Consider the following 24,435-nt stretch of genomic DNA (forward strand, 5'->3'; position numbering starts at 1 on the left):
AGTGCCACAGTAGCAAGGGCTAAACTATATATTCCATTAGAAGTGCCACTAGGCCCAGAATGCTTAGCTTGTGTGAGTGACTTCGCTGTAAAAAGATAGTTACATTTATTCCCTCTCGAATTATTACAGGTAAACCTAGTGCTTTTCTAGTAGTAGTTCAGGAAGCACTCTGGAGATAGCAGAAAGCTACCAACTAAAAATCAGTGTGAAGTTATAAACTAGTGTATAATTCTAGGGTGGGGGCTGCAAACAGTGCCATACCAAAAGCAATGAAGTGGTTTAAGAGAGACATCACTCATCACTTGGTGCCCACTCCTTCACAGTCAGCGAGTGGTTCTTTTGCCAGCTGGGTACTTAAAAGAACCTGACCAGGAGAGGGGTAAGTGATGGGCAGTGCAGCTGTACTCCAATGGAGGGCCATGCCCCTTATGGCATTGTTGGCACATGGGGTATGACTAGGTCAGGAGCCAGAAGGTTGGCAGCAGGCAGGACTTCCTATGTCTCTGACTTTCAGCACCCTCATGTAGAGGGAGCAGTGCTTTGTTAGATGCCTGCATAGTGCTGCAAAACACATGGACTACCGTCTCCAGCTATAGAGGAGAACAAGCACGGAGAACGGCCACCTTCCCCAACATTAATATGGCTGTCTTTGTGCAAACTAGTTCAACAGCCTTCTGCAAAGTAAGATAGTTGTTTTCAAGGCACTTGGAACCTCTACTCAGAGGAGCACACTATTAGTACAACTGAACACAGTTCACTGTGTCCAGCTATGCATTCATTCCTCTGATGGAAATCCTACTAATTAGTTTGTTAGTTGCTTTTATTCTATCAAGTGCTGTACACAAAATCCTATAAAACAAAGTTCTCCCCACACCATAAGCTCCTAGAGTACACTGTACAGACTAGCCTGTGTCTACCACCACCTAAACTGCTTAGCCTGAATGTGCTATGGGCCCTGGTGCCAGCACGGAGTGTCTATAACTGGCCCAGAGCACTTCGGAAAACCCAAACACAACGTCTGTGCAATTAAATGAAGCAACCTATTTTGAGAGCAGACATTGTACTCCAGTTGCATTTAAGTGTTCATGGCGAAAACTCATTCCACCAACAGAAGTAGTCCACACTGCAGGAACAAAGCACATTCCGAGTGGTGTCACAGTGGCTTATGGAGGCAAGAGGGATCATCTGCAAAATAAGGCAAAGAAAATCAGGAAGTGAGAGTAGGCAAGCCCACTTTAATAGGAGACTCCGTCCTGCAAAGCTTGAACTGCTCTGAGGAATTGCTGAGAGAGGGCCATCTGCACACTTAATTCAGTTTTTCCAAGCTGGAAAAGCAGCTGCCTTTTCAGGTCTCTGCATAATTTTGTAGTTCATAGCCAACTGGCATTTGACCAGCAACTTGTTTCCCTCTTCTCCCCAGCAGCCCAGGATGACAGAGCTGTGATTTACAAGGGCCCGGGGGGTACAGTGTTGATGTATAGTGAAATAGTAACAAACGCACAGCTTGAAGTTATGCAGAATGATACCACAGTGTTATACAACAAGGTGCTTACATTGGAGCCTGTCAAATCCCAGGTGCCAGTGAGCCAAGGCACCTAGAAATTAGATTGCAGTCCTAGGATACTCAGAGATAAAGATGTTATTAAATAACTGTATTTGTCCCAGGAAGGCCATACTTGAGCAAGTATGTTACTTGTAATGGAGATAAAGAGAAACCTATCTACCCTCTTCCCTTGTCACAATGACTGTCACTAAGTCAAGTAATTTTACCACATGCCCATTATCTGGCTCCTAAAATTTTAGGCTGGCTCCTAGATCCAGTCAAGTATTTCCCAGTCTTATAACTTCTCTTGCCTGCTCTGAGCAAGGCTCTGTGCAAGATCCACAAGTGGTTCTCATTCTGACATGGCCATTTTTCAAGAGCCAAGATTCCTCCACCCAACTGAGCATTTGAAGGAAGTCTTCCTCAAGGGTGTACAGTTTAGATGGAACCTCTTGGCAAAAGCAGCACTAGTTTATGTTTCAGTAATACTGTTTTCAGCCCCAAAGCCATTAATATGGTTCACAATAAATACTTGCGATACAGCATCTTGGTTATGCCACAGCCAAGCAGAAGCAAGCCAGCAGCAGCTCATGCAAGGCCAGGCGATGAGTTGGTGAGGTGGGGAGACAGTGTGACAAGAAATAGGAGCTCAATTGAAAACAAAGCACTGGAAGAGCATGCTTCATGGAAAGGCAGAAGAAATTCCTTCTTGCACATCAGTGAGGGATATAGCCCTCTCTGCCCGAGAACTAAGTCACTTGAGTTCTCTGGATACAATACTGTAATACAAGTAAGGACTAGACAGCTTTCAAGACATCATCATCCAGCCTGGCACTTCAGACTAGGTGTGGGCTGGAGACTGAAGAGACAGGCACTTGTTAAATGACTCCCCTGACCCCAACATACTCTCTGGGATGCCAAGACTCTGGCCTGAAGCTTTTACTGGCAGCTCTGTTCTGCTTAATGAGTATAACAGGAAGGATTGTCTCCACGTGGCATACTCACTCCCATCTCCACCACAGACCTGCTCCCTGGCCATGTTCAATACTTACTCCATCTTGCCATCCAGGCGGTTCACTGTCTCTTTGTCCACATAGCGACAGAAGAGAAACAGGAGGTTGCTTGGGAGGTAAAGGGGCTCCACCATGGAGGTCTTGGGCACCTGAGACAGCTCCCTAGCAACAAGCACCACTGTATCCGCCCTAGGGAAGAGATGCAGTAGTAAGAGCATGTGTCTCAGGACTGGCATCAAGGGCTGGCACTGTTGAGTTGCTTCAAAGGATCCACTGCTGACCCCCGAGACCCCCTCTGTGCCCGTAGCCTGGGTGGGGTGGCAGCAGAGGAGCTCTCCGGGCCCACAGGGGGCAGTTTGCCAAGGATGCCCCCCCCCACTAGCTCTGACGTCTCTGCCAAGCCAGAGGATTGACGGCCTTGCTAGGCGGCACTCCCTACTCACAGATGCTGCCCTCTCACCATTTCTCGAAGTCTCCACTGTGGGGCTTCAGGGGCATGCCGGAGGAGAGGCATCTTTCGCCATGGCTCAGCAACAAGTACAGGAGAGAGATGGCAAACTGTGGAGGGAGACCAACATTCACAAGGGACCAGGGGCACCAGGAGAAGCTTATCCATTATCAGGTGGAGAATCCGAACTACACAACACTGCACAGAATATGCTAAACAAGGGAGGTCCCTTCCTCCTATGGGTTTTTAGCTGGGCTGCAAAAATACTGCCAATATCCCCAGGAGAAGAAGACTTTCAAAACCCTGGCCAACGCACCTTGTTCCCAAATATCAGAGCAAGCGATTGCTTGACCGAGTCTGGCTGTAGTCTGGTTAGCTCCTGTAGGATGCCAATCATCTCGCTGAAGGTCAGGTACTCAACGACATCACTGAGGGGACTGTAAAGAATGGGCAGGGTCTGCCATGCCCATAGGACAAGGAGAGGGGGAGGGGATCAACATTCAATAGGTCAAGCTCACTTCCCTCTTGCCCATTAGAAGTGCCCTACATTACACCCGTGGGTCTGCAATACTGTGGAATCCCAACAACCCTTGCAAACTCTAATGAGGCCTCCCATGTATAGGTCTTTATATACACTGAACCTCTAGAAGGATAGGATGGGTCTAGAAAGCTTCCCTCTAATCCTCACAATCTGCCGAGCATGGACTACCAATTGCTCTCCGACGACTTTTGCAGCCTAGTTACCAATACAGCAGGATTCAAGCAGCATTCTCTGCTTGAGTCATTCACCAAAGGATAGGCTCTGCACTTCACTTGCCATTTAGATAGCATCCTGCATGTATTCTACAAACCTATATCCATTGCTGAGCGCGGAATGTGATTCTGTGGGAACATACAATGTAGCACTGGCCAAAAGATTCCAAGGCTGAGATTCTCTGGAAGCATTAAATGGGGGAAATAAGAGAGACACCCCCAAATTCCTGACCCGTATGGCTATCAGATGAATGTGCACAAGATTCTTGCTTAGGTATTTAAGCCCAGTGTGCAAAATATAGTTTCAGTGATTGGGACAGAGGCTTTATGCCCTGCATAGGTCTTTGCCTCTCCTCGTGACTAGCAAAGCCGAGGGAATTAAAGGACAAAGGTATGAACTGTGGACTAAAATTGTGCAAGGTAACTTCATTCAAACAGAGCATAAGTTTAAAACAGTTTGCTGTTCTTGATGCAGAATTTTAGTATTGGCCTGGATATTGTCGGAGATGGAGTTCCAGTGCATTGACCTTTTGCACCAACTATCCTAATGACCACTAGGGGCATTGGGAGCAGAGGTAGTTAGTGAGGGTTTCCTTACCTGTCCCTGCTTTGCCTCTGCTCTATGACCCCTGCTTTGACTCCTCAGGTCCTCTTCCTTTCTGCCTAGAAAGAAGATGGAATCCTCTCTCTCTAAATCCCTACCTATTCATTATGCAGCCGATAGATAGGATAGGTCTTTCCTAACCCAAATGTATTTCACCAATAAACTAGTTGAGTAACTTAGTGATCTCCATGGGTGTTCTTGGAATAGCTGCAACAACTAAACTCTGCACTCGAACTGGAGTGGTAGCTTGTCTGGCACTCTGCTAAAATAAACTGGTTCAAGAACTGAAAAGGTCTTTGTCTTTCACCAAAGGCCCCTCATATCCACCACTCCCAGGATTGATACCTCATCCAGCATGTCTCTCTTAATGAGAGAAGGTAGATGCTGTGCGATGGTGAAAAGGACCTGCTTGGCCTGCTCCTGTGACAGATGTGGTAAGAGGCGAGCTATTAACCTCTTCCCTTTTCCTACCAGTAGGATCTGCAGGAACTCATCTTTGGCTTCCCTGAAAGAGAAGAAGCCAGCTGATCCACACACGTTCCAGTGTCAAAGCGGCATTAGAAGGGAAGACACATTAGGCTAACGTATCTGAAGCACAAGAGAGGACCCACAGTAATCTTCTGCCAATTGCTACCTGGGTGGATGGCATTTTAGGTAAGCAATTCAAAGGACCCAGAATCTTCTGGTTCCTCCACTAGGAGGGAGGGAGGACAGTTTGGATCCATGTTAACAGCCAGCCAACCCAAGCATGCTGTTAGCCTGGACAGGGAGGGGCACAGCAGGTAGCCTTGCCATGTCCCCCGGAATTTAGGGCAGCCTCCAGATTTTGGCTCCTCCACCTGGCTGCTAAATTCCACCCAGATTTCAAACACGCTGCCTGGATTTTTCTCTGGATCCAATCACATGGGAGGGCTGAGAAAGAGGGGGAAGTATACAAATCTGTCAAATAAATAAAATGCAAATTAGGTGCTGCATATTTTGCATAATATGCAAGTTAGGCCACTCGGATTTGGGAAGCTTGAATATGGCATCCCGAATGGCAGGGGCATCAGTAGTAGCCTTCCTCTCCCCGTCCCTGCAAATATTTACCACCACTGCCATACATATTCTCTCGGCTTACTCTTCACTGTTGTGCTCTTCAATTCTCAGGGTTTGATAGAGTTGCTCCACCTCATGTGCAAGTTTTTTACAGAAGTGGGAGTGTTGCTCTTCTGGTGCCAGGTCCAGTTTCCTCCGAGTATCCTCCATATCCAGTAGTTGCAGGTACATCTATCTCAGGAGCACACGGCCAAGCATTAGTCATGGCAGCATGCATGCTTCTGCTACAACTTTATTACCTTCCCAGTGCTCTGCCTGGATTTCTTTCGTCTCTTAACTTGTTGCAAACACCGCTCTACTTTCTAGGGAGCCTCCTAATCTTGTCCGGGTTCACCAGTGCCACTAGAGGATTGTGGACACCAAGCTCTAAAGGACTGTGGATGGCTAGTTGATGTATTCTAGGGACCCACTCTACTCTCTAGGGATTAGACCCCCGCAACAGGGTCATGATGTATCTCCGAAGTATGCTTCAGCACTGCCTGTGTTGTGACACTGCAGTCCCTATGCTAACAGCAGAGTGCCTTTCACATTTCCGATGACTTGTTTCGGATTTAATTGCTGCAATTTATTGCTATGATGTTACATGTCTGGCATAAAAAGGTTGCTGTATTTTCTGCTTGTTAGTTTTCGTGAGACTGCTCCCCCTGCTGGGCGCTTTGCTATTGTTTTGAGTGTGATTTGCCTGAACTGAAGCATTTTGCCGCTATTGAGCAGGTAATCCGAAAAGCACCCAGGCAATGGCCAGATCTGTGTTAAGTTGGTGCCATCTAGCAGCAAGGGTTTCGGAGTTAGGCAACACAGGATATTCTTTCCTGCAATGGAATTTTGTTAAGGCCACCAGAGGGCAGAAGAGCTTGCTCTGGAACAACAGCCAGACAGCCATCTGTGCTCTATGACTCAGCTGTGTCTAGACTAGAGCAACTGAAGATTCACTGGCTCAGACTGCAGTCTCTTTTTGTTCTGAGGGGGACAAGTTAAACTTCCAGAAACGTCTACTGTGCCTAGAAGTGGGTGGCTTGCTGCAGATTGGTCCCTGCAGCAAAGGAGGCTTCTCTTGTTGCTACTGCTCCCTTATTCTGCACACTCCTTGCCCAACCTGTTCCTCTTTGGAAGGGCTAGGCTGCTACACAGCCACACCTTGCTGCCAGTGCGCCATCACCTAGCATTGGTGCTTCTGACAGAGTCAGGCAAGCAAGAGTAGTGCTGGGTTGTCACCATAGCAGTAGCCATGGGCCCAGCCGCCTTAATGGCAAGATTTTTTTTTTTAAAAAAAACCAAACTAACATGCATGGGGAATCTGGAATATTGTTCAAGATTTCAAGTTAAACCTGGAAGAGATTTTTTTAGCCAGCATCACCGCCATGCCACTGAATGGCATGCACCAGCAGTACTTCCAATATCAAACAGTTCTATGCTGCTCAGCTTTTACTCCTGATTGGAGGCTGAAGTTTAAGGAACACACCAGAAGTTTGCATCTGGCTGCTGCTCATTATTGAGCAACATAAGAAATGGCAGCCACACCCAGTTACTCTCACCTTCTCAATCTGATACAGCACTTGCAGCCGCTGATTCCCTGAAGCCTTCAGAGAGGAGAGGGAAAGTTAGTTCACAGCCAGTAGAAACTAGTGCTTTGACATCTGTGGGCGCTACCTTGAAGTTCAGGAGGCTTTGCAGGAAAGTGGCAGACATACTGAAGAAAGTTGCTCAAAGCAGCCGCCTTGAAATTAGCAAGCCAGTCAGCTTGTTTTTCATTTCACTGGGACTACTCTGAGTAGCTTCCCAATATTTAAAAAGGCTATACTGCCTTAAGCATGGCCATATGGAGAGACAGCATATACATACATACAAGTTGGAAACAGAGCTTATTGGTTAGGGGTGTGGCTAGGTACTCAAAAGATTTATTTATTAGCTACATTTTTATACCACCTTTCTGCCTTGACAAAAGCACCCAAAGCGGTTTACAATATTAAAAGCAGCAAGTTATAGAAGATTGATAGAACGTCATCTCAGGCTGTTGGTCTTTCCAGGAGCAGAGGACAAGAGCTCCCTGGTCTGGGTGCCTCCTTTCTTGCCTTCCTCTCAGGGCACAATGGTCTTTCAGTAGTCCTGGGAAAGAGGGGAGGGCCTGCCCCAACAGAGATCTGGGGCCCGGGCTCACAGCCCCTCTTGATAATTAAACTCAATTTTGCCCTCCCTGAGAATAATTATACCCAATTCCACCCTAAAGAAAAACTGCAGAAGACAAATGCCATATTGGGGGGCTAACTAATCCCCTGCTAACTTGGCAAAGAGGCATCTTTTAATGTGGTGATTCTCTTTATTGAGCGGGGGGGGAGTAACTGGCCCTCTCCACCCCCAGCACAGTACTTCCAGTGACTGTTGCTGGTGTCTATCTTGTGTTTCTTTTTAGATTGTGAGCCCTTTGGGGACAGGGAGCCATCTTATTTATTTATTATTTCTCTGTGTAAACCACGCTGAGCCGTTTCTTGAAGGGCAGTATAGAAATTGAATTAATAATAATAATAAAGTATATGTTTGGTCCCTAGCACAGCACTTTTCTAGAGAAGAGAAGATTGCTATTGGAGGAGCAGCAGCAACCACCTGCACCCCATTCAAGGAGGTGGTGGCGGCTGATGAGATTCAAGGCCCTGAGCCATTCACTGCCCCACCCCCACCACCTGAGCCTCATGGGCCACCTGTTAATTACACCTCTGTAAAGGAAATGTGCAGATCTAGTGTCCACCCACCACTGTACGTCAGCAATCCAGCACATACAGACTCCACACACACACACACACACACCCCGGAGAGGCTCTAGAGATAGTCTTTTTTTACCTAGCCACCATAGTTTTTACTCCTGGTAGAGCCTGCAGGAAAAGAATCTGGTACCCACCTGCTCCAGCGGGATGTGGTGTACAGCATCGATAGCCCTGCGGGGACTGTAGCATGTCGACACTGCTACCTGGCCTAAGGAGCCTGGAATCCGCACCACTGGAAGAAGCAGCCATGATCAGGATGTGCCCAAGGTCTCTCCTCGCAGAGAACCTCCTTGCTCCAGGACACTTACCGGATTCATAGATCTCCACTTTCTGGATATATGGTGTGACCAGCTTGGGAACTTCGTTTTTGCACCCTCCAAGGAGTCCCTTTTCTGCTTGCTTCCGCTCCAGCTTACGGTAATACTCCTGGGGGCAGGATAGGACAGCTCACTGCTGAAGGCAGGGTAAGTATACAGCACATCCGTGACTGCTCTGTTTAGGAGAGGTCTGTCACCATGGCCTAGCTTCTACAGTCACACCACAGTTCTCCCAAAGGCTTCTGTTTGGACACTGGTCAACTTGCACCTTATGAACCCCTATTCTCAGTCTCCCAAGCAAACCGACAGGGCCTAAAGGAAGAAGCTCTAGCATAGTGCCAAGGTTATGCAGGAAAAATGCACATCATTGCAAGGACAGGCTTGCAGCTGCCAGAACCAACCCACAGCCTGCAACATCCACACAAGGGGCCTTCCCCCAGATTTGCCCAACAACTATAATAGACTCCATCCTGAGGAAGTCTTGCCTTTTCTGCACTCACCTGGTAGTAATAGTCATCCCTGTGTGGATTCTCACTCTGCAGCTGCAGCATTTGCACCTTTATCACCCAGTCCTTTTCCACCGACGTCATGAGTGCAGCATAGGGGTCTACCTCTGAAGGCTGGAGCTCCAGGCAGGAAATGCTGAGAGAGGGATTTAAGAACACTGCTTCGACAGGTACAGAATAGCAAGCCTAACTAGCCTGGTCCAAATTACCCAAGTTTCCACTCGGCAGAATACCAAGGCCAATACTAATGGGGATTGATTTGTTTTTCTGCAACAACTAGCACATGCTGAATTCCTTCAGAAGCGTTTTCATACTTGCTGTCAGCCATCTTTCCCCCCAATCTGAACTAGGAACTTAGAAAGCTGTCTTTTACAGAGTCAGACCATTGGTCCATCTTGCTCAGTATTGTCTACACCAGGGATTCTCAACAGTGGGTCCCCAGATGTTATTGGACTTCAGCTCCCACAATCCCCAACCAAAGGCCACTGGGGCTGGGGATTATGGGAGTTGAAGTCCAATAACATCTGGGGACCCAATGTTGAGAATCCCTTGTCTACACAGACTGGCAGCGGCTTCTCCAAGGTTGCAGGCAGGAGTCTCTCTCAGCTAGGCTTGCCATATTCTGGCTTTCTGAATCCGGGTGCCCAATTTGCATACAGTGGTCCCTCGACTTACAAACTACTCGACATAAGTATTTTTCGAGTTACAAACGGCAGTTTTAGATCCGGTTTTAGATGCGGTTTTTTCGACTTACAAATTTTTAGATGGGGTTTCCTCGACTTACGAATTTTACATGCGGTTTCCTTGACTTGCCTGCCTGTTTACTGCCTGTTTATTCTTGAAAAGAAATGTTCCTGTGCAGTTTGCAAGCCTTACTGGGGGTCTGGGTCTTTTTTCTAGGCTCCGGAACGCATTAATCCGTTCCCAATGCATTCCTATGGGAAACCGCTTTTCAACTTACGAATTTTTCGACTTACAAATGTGCATTCGGAACGGATTAATTTCGTAAGTAGAGGGACCACTGTATTATGCCAATTGGCTTGAAAATAGTTTTTGAGCAGAAGAGTGACTGCACGTTTTGCTCCATGACTGCTTCTACAAGGGCTAGAGCTTAGCTCCCCCCCCCTTTTTAAAAAAAGATGAAAGCTGAAATCCAGACAAATCTGGGTGGGCTAAGCAATCTGGGTGAGGTGCTTAAAATCCAGGTAAAATTAGGAATTTCAGGGGGCATGGCAACTCTACTCTCAGCCCAATCTTGGAGATGCCAGGAGAGGAACTTGGAACCTTCTGCATGCAAGCAGGCAGGCGCTGTTCCCAGAGCAGCCCCATCCCCTAAGGGGAATATCTTATGGTGCTCACATGTGTTCTCCTGTCCAAATGCAAACGAGTGCAGACCCTGCTTAGCAAGGACAACAATTCATACTTGCTTCCACAAGACCAGTATTCAAAGATTTAAATACCAAGGTTTAGTACAGGTGTCCCCAACCTGTGGTCCTCCAGATTTATTTAGTCAATATTTATTTATTATATTTATTTATTTATTTATTTGGTTGCAGACTGCCCAGATATGCAAGTTTGGGGCAATACAGAAATGTTTTAAATAAAGTAATAAATAATATATTTGTATATTAAAACTTATGTCTGATCAGATATTGCTGAACGACAACTCCCATAATCCCTATCCACAATGTATTGTGGCTGGGGAGGATGAGACTTGTAGTTCAGCAACATCTGGAGGACCCCAGGTCGGGAACCCCTGGCTTAGTGCTTTCATCTATTGTGTAACTAGTGTTAAGTAAAGAGAATAGGCTGCCGTCTAACTATTCAGACAGTCTAGTCGTGAGCCTACCCACTTACCTTCAGTTTCCCTATTCGCCTTTCTTACCTCCTCTCTTGGCCTCGCTGCTGTCTTTGAGTCAGGATCCGTTGATGCAGAGGGTGCAGCTGCGTCATGGCACTGGGCAAGCTGTGAAGGGAAGATGAGAATCAGCATTGGGACCAGACACTACGCCTTCCAGAGAAAAGTATGCAGCGGACTATTTGTAGAGAAGGGGGGCAGAGAAAAAGAGGAGTTGGGCAAAGAGATCTGTGGTCTATACCCCAATGAAACTGGGTATATCTAAAAAGCCTTTTGGCAGTAGCTCATCATTCAGAGCATATGCTTTGCATGAAGGCGGCTCAAGATTCAGCACTTGCCCAGCCTGGTGATATGTCTGGCACTAGCATTCAATTGGCAGGGACTACAGACTGGGCCTTTTCAGTTGTCGTCCCTCTGCTTTAGAATGCCTTCCTGGAGAATCTTCACCATGTACCCTTTCTCGGGATCTTCAGAAAGCATCGGAAGAATGCTTTTTAGTATTTTATCTGCAGTCTGTTTCTGGTGGGTTTTTAAGCTTTTAAAGTTGGGCTTAATTGAGTTCTGGTTTTAGCCAACCTTTTACATTGTATACCGTTTGTCTTACTATTCTTGTGAGCCAATACTAAAACAGAATTCTAATTTAGTATTGCATTCCAGTGTAATACTAGACAAGATTGTATGGTAAGGGCAGGATATAAATGCAGTGCAGAAGGGATTCAGGACAAAGCCAAGGAACCCTTGCAATGACAACAGGCTAGCCAGATAGCTCCAATCCCACCTCACTAAATTGCAGCCAGAGAGCAGCTTAAGTCAGGATAGTCAAACCAAGTTTATACTCCAATTCGGGAACAGCCTACATCTCTGGTCACTGCCAACATAAAACAGACCCACCCTGGGAGACCACAAGCACTCATCCTTTCTATACCTGAACTTCTGCTGGCCACCAGTTGGTGGACTGAAGACCAGAGGGTCAGGCGAGCGGGTCAGAGACCAGGTTGGACAACTGACATTCTGAAAGAATGGTCTGAAGGGGGGTGGAGAAGCAGAGGTCTAAGGGTGGAAAGAAAAGAAAGACTGGATGATGTTAGCTGGCCCGTCACTCCTAGGCACAGAGTCCAAGATCAAGGGCAATAACCAGAGTGATATAACCAGAACCTTTAACAATTTGGCTCCTCTAAAGCCTATCCTTGGGGGCAGGAGGTGTCAGCATTGTTTCCTTACTTGTATTTTATTTTTTACACTTATATCCCACTCTTCCTCTGAGCGCTCAGAGCAGTGTACATGCTTATTTTTATCCTCACAACCACCCTGTGAGGTAGGTTAGGCTGAGAGATACATGACTGGCCCAGAGTCATCCGTGAGTTTCATGGCTGAATGGGGATTTGTATTCTGGTCTTCCCAGTCCTAGTTCAACACTCTAACCACTACACTATGCTGGTTGAAGACACATTATCTTTTCCCTTTCACCAGCATATGCTGCTGAATAATCCTACTCCCTTGGAAAATTGGCAAGAGAACAACATGCCTAACTCATCTCAGGGGTCATACTGCCGGCTGGCTGCAGCTACCTTTTGGCAGACATTGGTGGGGGGAGGTTGCCATTTTTGGTTGATAAAGAAGCAACAGCAAGCATGCACACCCATCTCTGGTGAGCATTTTCTCAGTGATTCACTCCAAGAGGGGGCTCCAGGTATCCTTTGGGCAGGAAATGAACTCTGCTGCCTATTGAGATTATCTGGGTAGTTATAGTTGCCAGTGGCTTGTTTGTTGGCAACTCTGGACAGGGCCTTTATAGCTGCTCCAGAGCTTTGGAATATGCTGCCTTTCAAAATAAGAGCTTCTTCCATCGCTGGCTGGCTTCCTTTAAATGCACCTGTTTTCTCAGGCTTTTAGTTAACAAAACAGTTTTTAAATGTTTTTTTATTGTTGCTGTATTTTTAAAATGGTGTACATATATTATCTGGTCTATAAATGTGACAAATGTTAGGGGAGGTTTTGGAAGAAGCCATACATTCAGTGAAGAAAAGCAAAGATTTTAGAGATTTTAAAATGAAGTCACAATCTGCTTCATTTATACTAGAGACCAGGTTGAATCCAGCCACATGGGGGCACCAAACATTAAATACATCACCAGCCCCATGATTTATTTATTTTTTAACAAGTAGCAGCCAGATCAGGCCCTCTATAGATCGTGACTGTGGCAAGGAGTAAGGGATTTAAATCCTATTCCCTCCAAGGAAAGAGCTTTTTTTGCTTAGTGGAGAACAGTGAGAGGTATGTGCATGTGTGAGAAATCTAAATCAGGGCTGTTTTGGGAGGTAGAGTTAGAGTCCCATATCCCCAGGGTCCCAATCCTCAGGGGGAACAATCCAGCTATGATTTCCTAAAGAAAACTGAAGGACACCAGAGCCAGTGACATTTGTCACCACATGTACTTGGCCCTTTGACAGTTCAGGAAATGTAAACTGAGAAAGGAACCTTCTCTTAATGTGAAGGGGCGGGAGTGGGAGTGGGGAGAGAATGACATATTGGCTGGTGAGATTCCCAAGGCTGATATACAAGCGTCAAGAGCGTTTTCCACAGAGTTCCCATACTTAGTTCAATTAAATATAAAATGTGAAATAAATAAATAAATAAATCCAAGTATGTGTCACTGAAATAATATCCTTCCTGTTCACTTCTACCTCCACTCTCCCTCCCTGTCACTTGTCTTCCTTGTGGTGATATCTAGGATTCTGAAGGAGCTACACGATGCATTACCTGATTGAGGCCAAACCCACGGCGTGTTCTGCGAGGTGTTGTGAATGGGTAAGGTGACCGCAGAGAGCCAGGCATCATGGGAGACTACAGTGAGGCAGGAAATACTTGTTAAGTATTAGTAGAAAAGCACGAGTAGCTGCCCCATCAAAGCATGAGTACAAGGTTTCTTGAACTTGGGTCCTTCAGTGTTCTTGGATTACAACTCCTATCACTCCCAGGCGAAGTGGCCTTTGGGCACTAGATGGCAGTTGTAGTCCAACATCATGCAGTAGTGTATGACAGACACAAAGTACAAGACTGACATCCAAAGGGGGTAAAGCCTGGGTAACCAACCTTGCCCTCTGGACAGAAGTGGTGTAAGGAACCGGCTTGGTGTAGCACAGAGTGAAAAGCAGGAAGATCTAGATGCTGGGGGGAAAGAGGCCTGAGGAGAGTCAGTTTACCTGCCTTATGAAGCGCTGGGAAGAAGGCTTGAGAGTTCTTCCACGGAAGGCTGAGCGCTCAAGACCAGAGGAATCTAGATAGCTCATCTGCAGCGGTGAGGTCAGGAAATCTAGGTTGACACGGGACATGGTGGTAGCCCTGTCCAGTGCCTAAGCAGCAAATAATATTTACTTTAACAGAATTATATTAATGGATATCATCTATCAAATTAAGTGCCACACATTCTTACACAAGCTATTCCATCTATGCGCCTGGAATTTTAAAGAAAAACTATTTCATTGTTATCAGACTCTTTCTCCTCCCTGCTTCAGGGTGGCATATATGCCCCACCCCAATTAGACCCTCACAAGCCTGCAGGGTAGGTTAGGCTGAGAGATGGTGACTAACTCAAGGTCACCTAGTGAGCTTTATGATATGTGCAAGTTTGCTGATGCCACTGCTGGGCTAAAATTCCAAACACCGTGTTCCCCATTTTGTAGGGATATGAACAGCAGCAATACCTTGAGATTAATGTCTCAAGGTTTCTAGAGTTCAGTAACATCTAGTACAGTTCTTCAGCTTTGGCTAAACAATTAAGCAATCCATTGCAGGAGGGGAAGTTGAGTGCTCAGCTGAAGATAGTAATCTTTTCTCACACTATTACCGGTAATTCTCTAGAACTCAAAGCAATAGGATGACAAACGGGATCAGGAGTTACTGGTGTTGTAGAATCTAGGCAATAGTATACCAAGGGATGGGGCTGGAATAAGCTGAAAAGAGACTCCTCAGGTAGTGACAGACCCAAGACTCAATGGGCAGATGGCCTGTAACATCGTCTGCTACCCCACTTTGAGAATCCTTTAGGCTTCTGATCCCTCTAAGCTTTCTACAGTGCTACTACTATGCAGGGATTTTCATGGTTTTCCTCACCCAAGCTCTCACTGTGAACAGAAATCAAGGTTTTGACTTCTTGACACCAACGGCCCAGATTTACAGAAACCTCAGGCAGATAGTTATAGCAGAGGAGGCCCTAGCTGGATCTGTGATCAAGCCAAAGTAAGGGGGGGGGGATACAATTCCTATTAAAGCAGGGAAATGTTGCAACGTGACCCTTACCTCCATCATAGATAGTGACTGGACTCTTCTCACAGTAGAGTTCCACATACCAGATTTTGAAGCTGCCTGGAATGAAGTGGAGAAATTCATCCAGTGAAATGAAAGGACAAGCAAAGTTAGAAAGAAAGAACAGGCAGAAAACAAAATCGAGACAGCAAAGGTTAGAACATAAGAACAGCCCTGCTGGATCAGGCCCAAGGAAGCCCATCTAGTCCAGCATCCTGTTTCACACAGTGGCCCGCCAGATGCTGCTGGAAGCCTACAGGCAAGAGTTGAGGGCATGCCCTTCCTCCTGCTGTTACTCCCCTGCAAGTGGTACTCAGAGGCATCCTGCCTTGGAGGCTAGGGTTATCCAGTTTTGGCAATATAGGAAGGCCACAATACAGTACTTGGGGACACTTCCAGTAGTACTTTCCCCAGTGTGCTTCTTGAAAATGCAGAAGCCTAAAATGGCTGCAGGTATATCTTTGTAAAATGAGAATTCATCCAGCCAGTAACTTCAGAAGAGTACAGGATAGAAGTAGTAGACAACTTGGCCAATTTCTGCTGGAGTATGCACAGTTTCATATCACACAATTGCTGAGCCAAGAAAGAAGTTCCACGTAGTACAGAACTTGTGTGAATACTTGTACGGACAGTTGGTAAAGTTATTGAGAACACAGTACTTCTCAAGATAAAGCTGGACAATTGTGAGGTAACCCATCCATCATTTGTTCCCAGCTTCTTGCAGTCAGTAGACACTTTATACAGAATCATTTAACCTATGTTAGGCATAGCAGACACAAGACAAGTCTATTAAGAAGTTACAACTTGCCTACTTTTTTGGCATTAAGTTACTCTCCCTCCCATTTTAAGTCTTTTGCTTTTCAGCTAGAAGCTCCTTCTGGTTCTTGCATGCAGTCTGCTCCCCCACCCCAAACACCACTATTTGAAATACAGGTGGTCCTTGTTATCCACAGTTCCAGCAACTGAAGTTTCATGTATCTGTGGCAAGGTCCTAGAGACCTGGTTTCCATATCCACAGGTGCAAAAACAGGCATTTTTATCCACAGTTTCAGGGCCACTGGAAATGACTTCGTGTCACTTCCAGTGTGGAGGCAGCATGGAGCAGTCTTTTAAAAAAAGATCTGGCTCCTTTTAAAAAAAGAGAGTCCCTTTGTAGCTCTTAAAAAAATTATTGTAATTTTTTTGTTAAAATTGGAGGAATTGGGGGTTTGGAGGCATTGCTGGACAGCGGGAGTCCTGGAGAGCAAGATAGAGTACTTTATTCCTCTTATTCATGCCACTCTCCATTTTTAGCCTGTGTGTAGGAGCCTAGCCCCTAGATTCCCATGGGGTAAAGTTTCATTATTTGTGGTTTCCTTATTTGCCTACAGGCAAGAACAAAACCCTTGTTAATGAGGACCACCTGTACTATTTGTTTACAATGTACAACCACCAGTCCTTTGAGTTTCCCCTTAAAGTCTCTTCTGCAAAGTCTCATTGTCCATGACGTTTTTGGTCCAAAACCCAATCCTCATCCCCAAAGTCTACAAAAATGCACAACTGCATTCACTCATCCCAGGTTATCATCACCTTCCCAAAGCCTTTTTGTGTGCCCCCCACTGTCAAGGTTTGCGTTACAAACTCTTGTAAATTACAAACTCTTGTAAGTAAGGGTAGCAACTGTCTTTTTAGTGGTAAAAACTTCTCTTTGTTTTGTCTGAATGGTTTAATTTTACAGTGTTTTGTTTTGTGAACTGTCCAGAAAATAACTGATTATAGGGTGGCCATCAAGATTATTAACAACTGTCCTTTTTGTGCTTGGGCGGGGCAACAAGAGAGCAGCACCCCCTCCCTCCCAATCTTTCCTAGACTGAATATGCTGTCCATCTTCCCCCCGCCCTCTGATATATAGGAGTAGATAAAGAGGCAGATGGAAAAGTAGTTAGTCTTACCAAGTAATCAGCAGCATAATCTGCAAGAATGTTAGAAACCTTACTCTGAAGGACAGCAGAATCCTCTCTCTGTAAAGCAAAAGAAAAAGAAGAGGTTTAACACAGATCTCTACAGAACATTTTAAATAAATGGAATACATCTTACCTCTAGCGTAGGTTGGCCAAGCACAGCCCTCATGACTGCTGGGTCTCCCAGCTCATTCTGCTCTTCAGCTTCCTCACTTGCATGATTATTCTCCTCCTCCTGTCCAGCCATGTCTTCTGCCTCCACCGCCGCCGCCGCCTCCTCCTCGTCCTCGTCCTCCTCCTCCATGTCTTCATAAGCAAGCTGTGACTCACTGTGACTGCTTTCATCCTCTGCCACATCTTCTAGCATGGGCTGCTCTTCTCCAGCTTTAGATTGTCCCTCCTCTTCTACAGCTATAGCATCCTCAGGTTCTCTTGTAGGAGCTTCCTCTGGTTTGGTAGCCACGGCTTTTGCTGCATTGTCTTCTAGATAACCTTTAGAGGGAGGAAAAAACATGTTTCCAGATCAGTGGTAGAAGCAGAAGAGTTGAGGTGCTTACGCTTTAGGGATGTGCCAAAACACGATTTGGAAGCCGGATCGTGGGGCACTAAAAATGAGGGTTTCCCCAGCCCCTTTGAAGCCAAGAAGAGCAGGTCCATACCTTCTCCTCCTCTGATCGCCACACTCCCCCCAGGAATAATTGCGTGCCGGTGGGGCATCTCCCAGCGGCCCCTGCACTCTCTGCTGGCACACACATGGTCTCTGTGCATGCGTGCTGACCATCTGTGTGGGAGTGCCAGGACTACAGCGATCGGAGGAGGAGCAGGTATGGACCTGCTCTCCTCCACTTTAAAGGAATTGGGGGAAGCCCTCGTTTTTGGGGGGAGGTGCTCTGCATTCGGTAGCCAAATCGCATTTCAGCAAATCCCAATTACATTTTCTTCATGCCGCTGTTCCTCAGCCATCTAAATGCTCATGTCCTGGGAAATAAGTTACTTAATGATGATGCTGGGTTCAGCTGACAGACTTCAGCTGTCCTATCCCTCAGCTTCTTGTAATTCCTGAACAGGAAACTATACCAAACAAGGGGATTATACAGGTTTGTGGACAAGCAGGAGACAAAAATATAGTACAAACAACGAAGTAAGTTCAAACAGCTGCGGATGTAGAGATATGGATTTCCCTATCTGACAATCACCACCCAATATTTAGCTCTGTCCCAGTATGCTTACGTCTCGACACCAGACCCACTATTTAGCTGAATCTTCAACTCTACCTTGTTATCTTTGGAGGTACTGCCAGACATTTAATTTTTATCTAGTATGCCTTGATATTTCTGAACAATACTTTATAAGCTGATGATACTGGTTATTTGTGTTATAATACACTATCGCAAGTCACTTTATTTTTTTCAACCTGAGGGACAGAAATTTAAACAAGCTTTTACCTGCTGAAGTGAAGGTCAAGTTAACATAAAGATCAATCTCATCCTCTTCGGCTGTTTTTTCAACCTGAGGTTCCTCTTCGGTCATAAAGTAATCTTCCAGGATCTGGTTGGAGAAGCAAAGAGAGACTGGGACTCATCCTGCTGTCAAGCCCCTCCTGGGAGAGAGCAGGGAACAGCGTCAGTGTCTCTCATATCAACAAGTGCCTCTTATAGAGCCCCTGGTGGCGCAGTGGTAAAACTGCCGCCCTGTAACCAGAAGGTTACAAGTTCGATCCTGACCAGCGGCTCAAGGTTGACTCAGCCTTCCATCCTTCCGAGGTCGGTAAAATGAGTACCCAGAATGTTGGGGGGCAATATGCTAAATCATTGTAAACCACTTAGAGAGCTCCGGCTATAAAGCGGTATATAAATGTAAGTGCTATTGCTATTGCTATTATACAAACAGTGGGCTCTTGCACACGGGGTGGTGGTGGTTAGGACTTGGAAGAGTTCTTACCCCATACTGAGCAGATGAGCAGAGCCTCCATTGGGCTCTGCAACCCCAGTGCAAAGCACACACAAGAGCTGCATCAGCAAGCATGGAGCTGGAAAGTCTGTCAAAAATCAGGAGAACCTTCCCACAATGCCTCTCAGGAGGCAGAAAACCCCATGATGTCAACAGTCATGCTCTGATTGGACACAAGGGCCAGAAGACAAGCCCAGCCCTATTCAGCCATTGCTAGCGTGGGACCATAGCGCATGCTGTGCAGAGTGGTACATTCACAGCTAGCACTCTCTCCCAAACATGGCAGCTGGCCTGGCTGCCAGGACCTGAAAAAAATGGGGAAATGGATACACAATCAACAAGCCTAGGTATCAGGGTCCCTGCTCTTCACGAACCTTGGTAAAGATAGAGGATTAAAAGGAGGGTTACCCAGATTTGATGACCAGGGCTTGGGGATTTGCCCTGGTTCACACAACCATGCAACCCTGAGTAATCTGCCTCTAACCTAGGTTTAGACGATTGTGTGGAGAGGCTCAGTGTCTTATGCAATCAAGTGCACAGCAACTGAGGGCCTGTTGCACAGTGTAACTGAATGGAAACTGAGACTTGTTAAATATATTGAACAAAGTTGCGAAAGTTTATTACTTAACTATTACCAAATTATAAACAGTCCTACTCCAAGTGAAATATTATCCTAACAAAAAAATAAGAGTCTCAAGCGTCCAGTGAGAAAAAGAAACTTTATTTGTATTCTGCCCAGTGAGAAACACATTCTACAGAACAGATGACTGACACAAACATTCTGAACTCTACCACAAGCTTATATACATATAATACATGAGTGGCAAGAACAAAGACAATGTATATACACAAATCCCAACAGATCCAGGACAGGCAGCTCTTAGTCAACCTACGATTTCCTCAAGTGTTTGGCCTCCTAGGGCAAGACCATGCAAGTCAAGCCTCTGGCCATGGTAAGAGGGCCTGGAAGTTTCCATTTCAAGCCAAGTTTACCCTTGTATGAGAGGTCTCATCCCACTGGCATTGGAGTAGAGATGCTTATACTTATAAGAGAAAAAAATCTGGAATGTTTTAAAGGAGATTGGGAACCATTTTTGCTTTACTTAAAGAACTATTTTTCTAATATAGACTTTTCAGCAAGGTTTGAAATATAGTAATAACAGCAGGTTGGGTTGGGTAAAAATCGAGTAGAAGCGTGGAGTATGTATGTTTTGAATTATTATAGCAATGGTTTATATGTATAGGTATCGTGAACCGCGCAGATAGGTAAGCGGGAAGTCGATATTAACTTATGTGTAGAAATGAATGTAATTTGAATGTAAAGCTATTGTATAAGCCAATCAAAATTTAAAATGGAGTGGAGATGCAAATAACTGATGCAAGCAGGACTTAAAGAGTCATTATTATAAACTTTTTATTGCACTGTCAGTGTTTCCAAGACAGTGACAGACACCCTAGATCTTCTGTGCCCACTGCAACTCACTAGGTTTCTTGCTCCTTACACTTCATCCTTACACTCCTTAGCACTTCATCCCCACTCTTCAGTGCCCTTCCGCCAAGCTCCTGTACCACTTTCACCACCAATCTAACTGGGCCCACACAGCTCTCCGTTTACAGAGCCTCACTCCTCTGTGGAGGCAATCCTAGTTGCGTTAGGGCAGGTCAAGCAAGAGACTGCACAGAGCCCCACTCGTTGGAGGAAACCCCATGCACTTGTTGCTACCATTAAAATCAGGTGGAGGGGGCCCACACTGGCAGATTTGCCCTAGGCGGGCCCCACATCCCACCAAGGAGCCAGTGTGGTATAGTGGTTAGAGTGCTGGACTAGGACCAGGGAGACCTGAGTTCAAATCCCCATTCGATCATGAGACTTGTTGGGTGACTTTGGGCCAGTCACTTCTCTCTCAGCCCAACCTACTTCACAGGGTTTTTGTGAGGAGAAACGTAAGTATGTAGTACACTGCTCTGGGCTCCTTGGAGAAAAAGCAGGATATAAATGTAAATAATAATAATAATGACAGCCCCGAGGATTATAACCCACACTTGGAGATATTCCAATCATTAACGGTTTATATGTTACCTCAAAGATGAGGCTGTTAGCACCCTCAAGTCTACCCACCCATATGCGAGACACTTTGCGCCACCTAAACAAAAATCCTAGGGACAGGAAGCAAACTGCTTCCACAGAATCCAGAAGCATGAAGCACCAGGACATTTTCAGAATGCGGTCCTCGGAAAAACAAGGTGTGTGAGTTGCTGGCATTCAGCTTTCCAAACCCAAAGTACTTTTGGAACTCTGAATCTATAGTGGCAAGGAGACCCAACCAATCAAGCCAGATGGGCAGTACTGAGCAGCTGGGATGCAAACTCACCAACAGTTCACAAACACAGCGAGAGAGACTCATGGTCACTGTTGCAACTCATGGAGAAGCCTAACTGGAGCACACAGTCAGAGAGAAAGGGTGTTGCAGGAGGGTAGGAAGCCAAGTGGAGTCTTTTGGGACTACTCAGCTGTAGTAATCTGTTGCAACAACATCAGAAGTGGGGAAATGTCCTCCGGCATCTTCATGGTAAGATTAACTGAAATGTGGCACTAAAGTACAGTATTGTGCAAACCAAAGTATGGTGGCATGCCTGTTCATTAAGCAGGGGCACCTTTCAAGGGGTGGTTCTCTTACATTTAGCAGGGGATAGCAACTGTGCCTATTCAGCCCCAACATCTCTCTCCAGTGGCTGTTGCAGCAGCTGTTTTTTTTATTTGTTTGCTTTTAAGTTGTGAGCCCTTTGGGGACCAGGAACCATATTCCTATTTCTTTTGTTATGTAAACTACTTTGAAAACTTGTTGAGAAGTTTGAAAACTTGTTGAGAAGTTTGAAAACTTGTTGAGAAGTTTGAAAACTTGTTGAGAAGTTTGAAAACTTGTTGAGAAGTTTGAAAACTTGTTGAGAAGTTTGAAAACTTGTTGAGAAGTTTGAAAACTTGTTGAGAAGTTTGAAAACTTGTTGAGAAGTTTGAAAACTTGTTGAGAAGTTTGAAAACTTGTTGAGAAGTTTGAAAACTTGTTGAGAAGTTTGAAAACTTGTTGAGAAGTTTGAAAACTTGTTGAGAAGTTTGAAAACTTGTTGAGAAGTTTGAAAACTTGTTGAGAAGTTTGAAAACTTGTTGAGAAGTTTGAAAACTTGTTGAGAAGTGGTACATAAATATCAATAAAAATAAGTTTAACACCACTTCCACCACAATGAGCTTGCTTGGTTTTAAGGTGTCACACCTGAAAAGGAAAGGTGATCTAGTCCTGTAGTAGCAAACACAACTCGTCTCCTTAGCTAAGCAGGGTCTGCCCTGGTTGCATTTGGGAGACCACATATGAGCACTGTAAGATATTTCCCTTCGGGGATGGAGCCACTCTGAGAAAGGCATCTAGGTTCTAAGTTCCCTCCCTGGCTTCTCCAAGATAAGGCCGAGAGAGACTCTTGCCTGTAACCTTGCAGAAGCAGCTGTGAAAACCATACCGAGCTAGCTAGATGGACCAAGGGTCTGACTCAGTATATGGCAGCGTCCTATGACAGGAACTGCCACAAGTTCAGGGACGCCTTACAGTCGCGGGACCGCTGTAAGGCTCTTCTTAGATGCAAAGCATTCCTAGCAGCCACTAATGCATCTCTTAGTCATACTACATTTCATATTTTGGTTTAAAAAAAAAAAAAAACAACCCCAAAGAAACACAAGCCAGCCAGTCGCTCTCCTCCCCGGGGGCCGCCCCCACCATGGCGTGCAAATACTGTTCACTGCAAAAATGTGCAGCGTTCTCACACGCACCGGTCTGTGCTTGGAATTAACCCGCCCGCCCCTCTGGGTTGCGCCCTGCCAGAGACAAAACAGCGAAACGCCAAGCAGCCCCGCGTGGCTGAAGGGCGCGAGAAGCAAGGGATGAAAGCAAAGAGCGCCCGCCCTTCCCTGAAGCAGACGCCCCTTTCTCTCGCCTCCTCTCAGTTCGCTGCCGCCCACACTCGCCGGCGCGCGCAGCCTGCGGAGGGCGGGTGGGGTGGAGGATGGAACCGCAGCAGCGCCGCTCGACGAGCTTACCAAGTCCTGCGCTTCTGCGCCGACGGTGGCTCCGCCCCCTTCCGCCATCTCCTTGGCGTCCCGCTCCCACAGCCTGGCTCGGCTTCTTTTGAAGAGGCCGCCGTGTAGGGGCGGGGCAGCTGAGTGGGAGCTAGAGGGGCTGCCACCCTGGCCTGTAGTTTCTGTTTTAAAGAAATAAAACAACCACAGCAGCAAATATTGGCATACACACCGCTTTTCGACAAAAGTTCCCAAAGCGGTTTACACTGGAGAAATAATCCGTGAATACGGTGGCTGACTCTCCCTGTCCCCAGAAGGCTCACCGTCTAACAAGAAACGTGACATAAGGCAGACACCACCAGCAGCGGCCCCTGGAGGGATGCTGTGCTGCGGGGTGGATAGCCAGTTACTCTACAAAAACCAAAACAAGCTGTTGTCCTCAGAACCAGTCAGCCTACTTTCCTTTCTCTGTCTCCACAACAGGACTAAATTTGGTTCAGGTGTCCCTATAACGATACCTGATTTGGTTCATATTGGTCCAGGCGTTGCAAAGGTGACAGTGGGGGACACACAGAAAGCCAGGTGATCTCATAAGCCTACTGGAAAGAAGGCTAACAAAATAGGGAATAAGTGTAATATTACTGAGAATTTTAATATGCTTAATAATTTTTGTTATTTATTAGATAAAAGTACTCTTGTAAAACTTTATTTCGGTCGTAGACCAGCAATAGAGAAAAGTATCTTTTGGAAGTAAATCTTTTCAGAATGCAGTGAGGAAGCCCTCTCCACAAAGAAAATTAGATGTCAGGGAGAACATTCTACTTTTCTATATGCAGCACTTTATTTGATGGAAGATCGTTGACATTCAGTCCTGTGAATTCCCATCTGCGCTTTGAAGTTGTATAGCTTAGACCTACAGGTTTAACATTTTTGTGAGAATGAGGCCTCAGAAGTGCATAGTCTTCACAAGTTGCAGCCCAAGAGATATGAAGCTCTGGTCTCTTGTAAGCTTATCCTGTCCCCATTCTTTGTTGTGACTGTAGCTGTGTTTTGAGGATTGGTTACATAAGTTTCTTTAAAAAAATAAATATTTAATTTTTATGGTTTTTAACAATAATAACATCCATAACAAACATAACAAAACAAAACATAATTGGACTTCCCGCACACCTCTTTTCGTGAAATAACAACTATAAACTTTATCTTTTTATAATATTAATAGAAGACAACCAACCACAAATTTGGTTACATAAGTTTCTCAGCTCAGAGTCCAATACT

At 45.8% G+C, this 24,435-nt stretch overlaps 1 protein-coding gene across 2 annotated transcripts; it reads right to left on the reverse strand.

The window, feature by feature from the left end:
• Positions 1-802: 802 nt before the first annotated feature.
• On the reverse strand, positions 803-23,291 carry PATL2 (PAT1 homolog 2). 2 transcript variants are annotated; one of them, XM_053271758.1, is made up of 19 exons: positions 23,179-23,291; positions 18,590-18,692; positions 17,281-17,636; positions 17,136-17,204; positions 15,199-15,264; positions 14,103-14,252; positions 13,660-13,743; positions 11,825-11,949; positions 10,927-11,007; positions 9,036-9,177; positions 8,527-8,644; positions 8,353-8,450; positions 6,995-7,039; positions 5,482-5,630; positions 4,707-4,866; positions 3,321-3,461; positions 3,017-3,114; positions 2,596-2,745; positions 803-1,185 (listed from the first exon to the last, which is right to left on the reverse strand). In XM_053271758.1, exons 1-19 carry the CDS (start codon positions 23,224-23,226, stop codon positions 1,182-1,184), a joined length of 2,187 nt encoding a protein of 728 aa, XP_053127733.1. In that variant the 5' UTR covers positions 23,227-23,291; the 3' UTR covers positions 803-1,181. The 2 variants fall into 2 exon arrangements, with proteins under 2 accessions (XP_053127733.1, XP_053127732.1); XM_053271757.1 differs by having other exon boundaries at positions 3,321-3,469; positions 4,706-4,866.
• Positions 23,292-24,435: the final 1,144 nt, after the last annotated feature.

The sequence above is a fragment of the Hemicordylus capensis genome, chromosome 10, assembly GCF_027244095.1.
Source record: "Hemicordylus capensis ecotype Gifberg chromosome 10, rHemCap1.1.pri, whole genome shotgun sequence".
Lineage (NCBI taxonomy): Eukaryota > Metazoa > Chordata > Lepidosauria > Squamata > Cordylidae > Hemicordylus > Hemicordylus capensis.

Excerpts from the sequence above, each read along its gene's own strand:
- PATL2 (XM_053271757.1), bottom strand. The coding sequence starts at position 23,226 with ATGGCGGAAGGGGGCGGAGCCACCGTCGGCGCAGAAGCGCAGGACTTG. Across the intron at positions 13,744-14,102 it reads CCCAGCGCTTCATAAGGCAG|TCTCCCATGATGCCTGGCTC; the intron begins GTAAACTGACTC and ends GCCTCACTGTAG. Across the intron at positions 3,115-3,320 it reads CTCTGATATTTGGGAACAAG|TTTGCCATCTCTCTCCTGTA; the intron begins GTGCGTTGGCCA and ends CTCCCTCCACAG.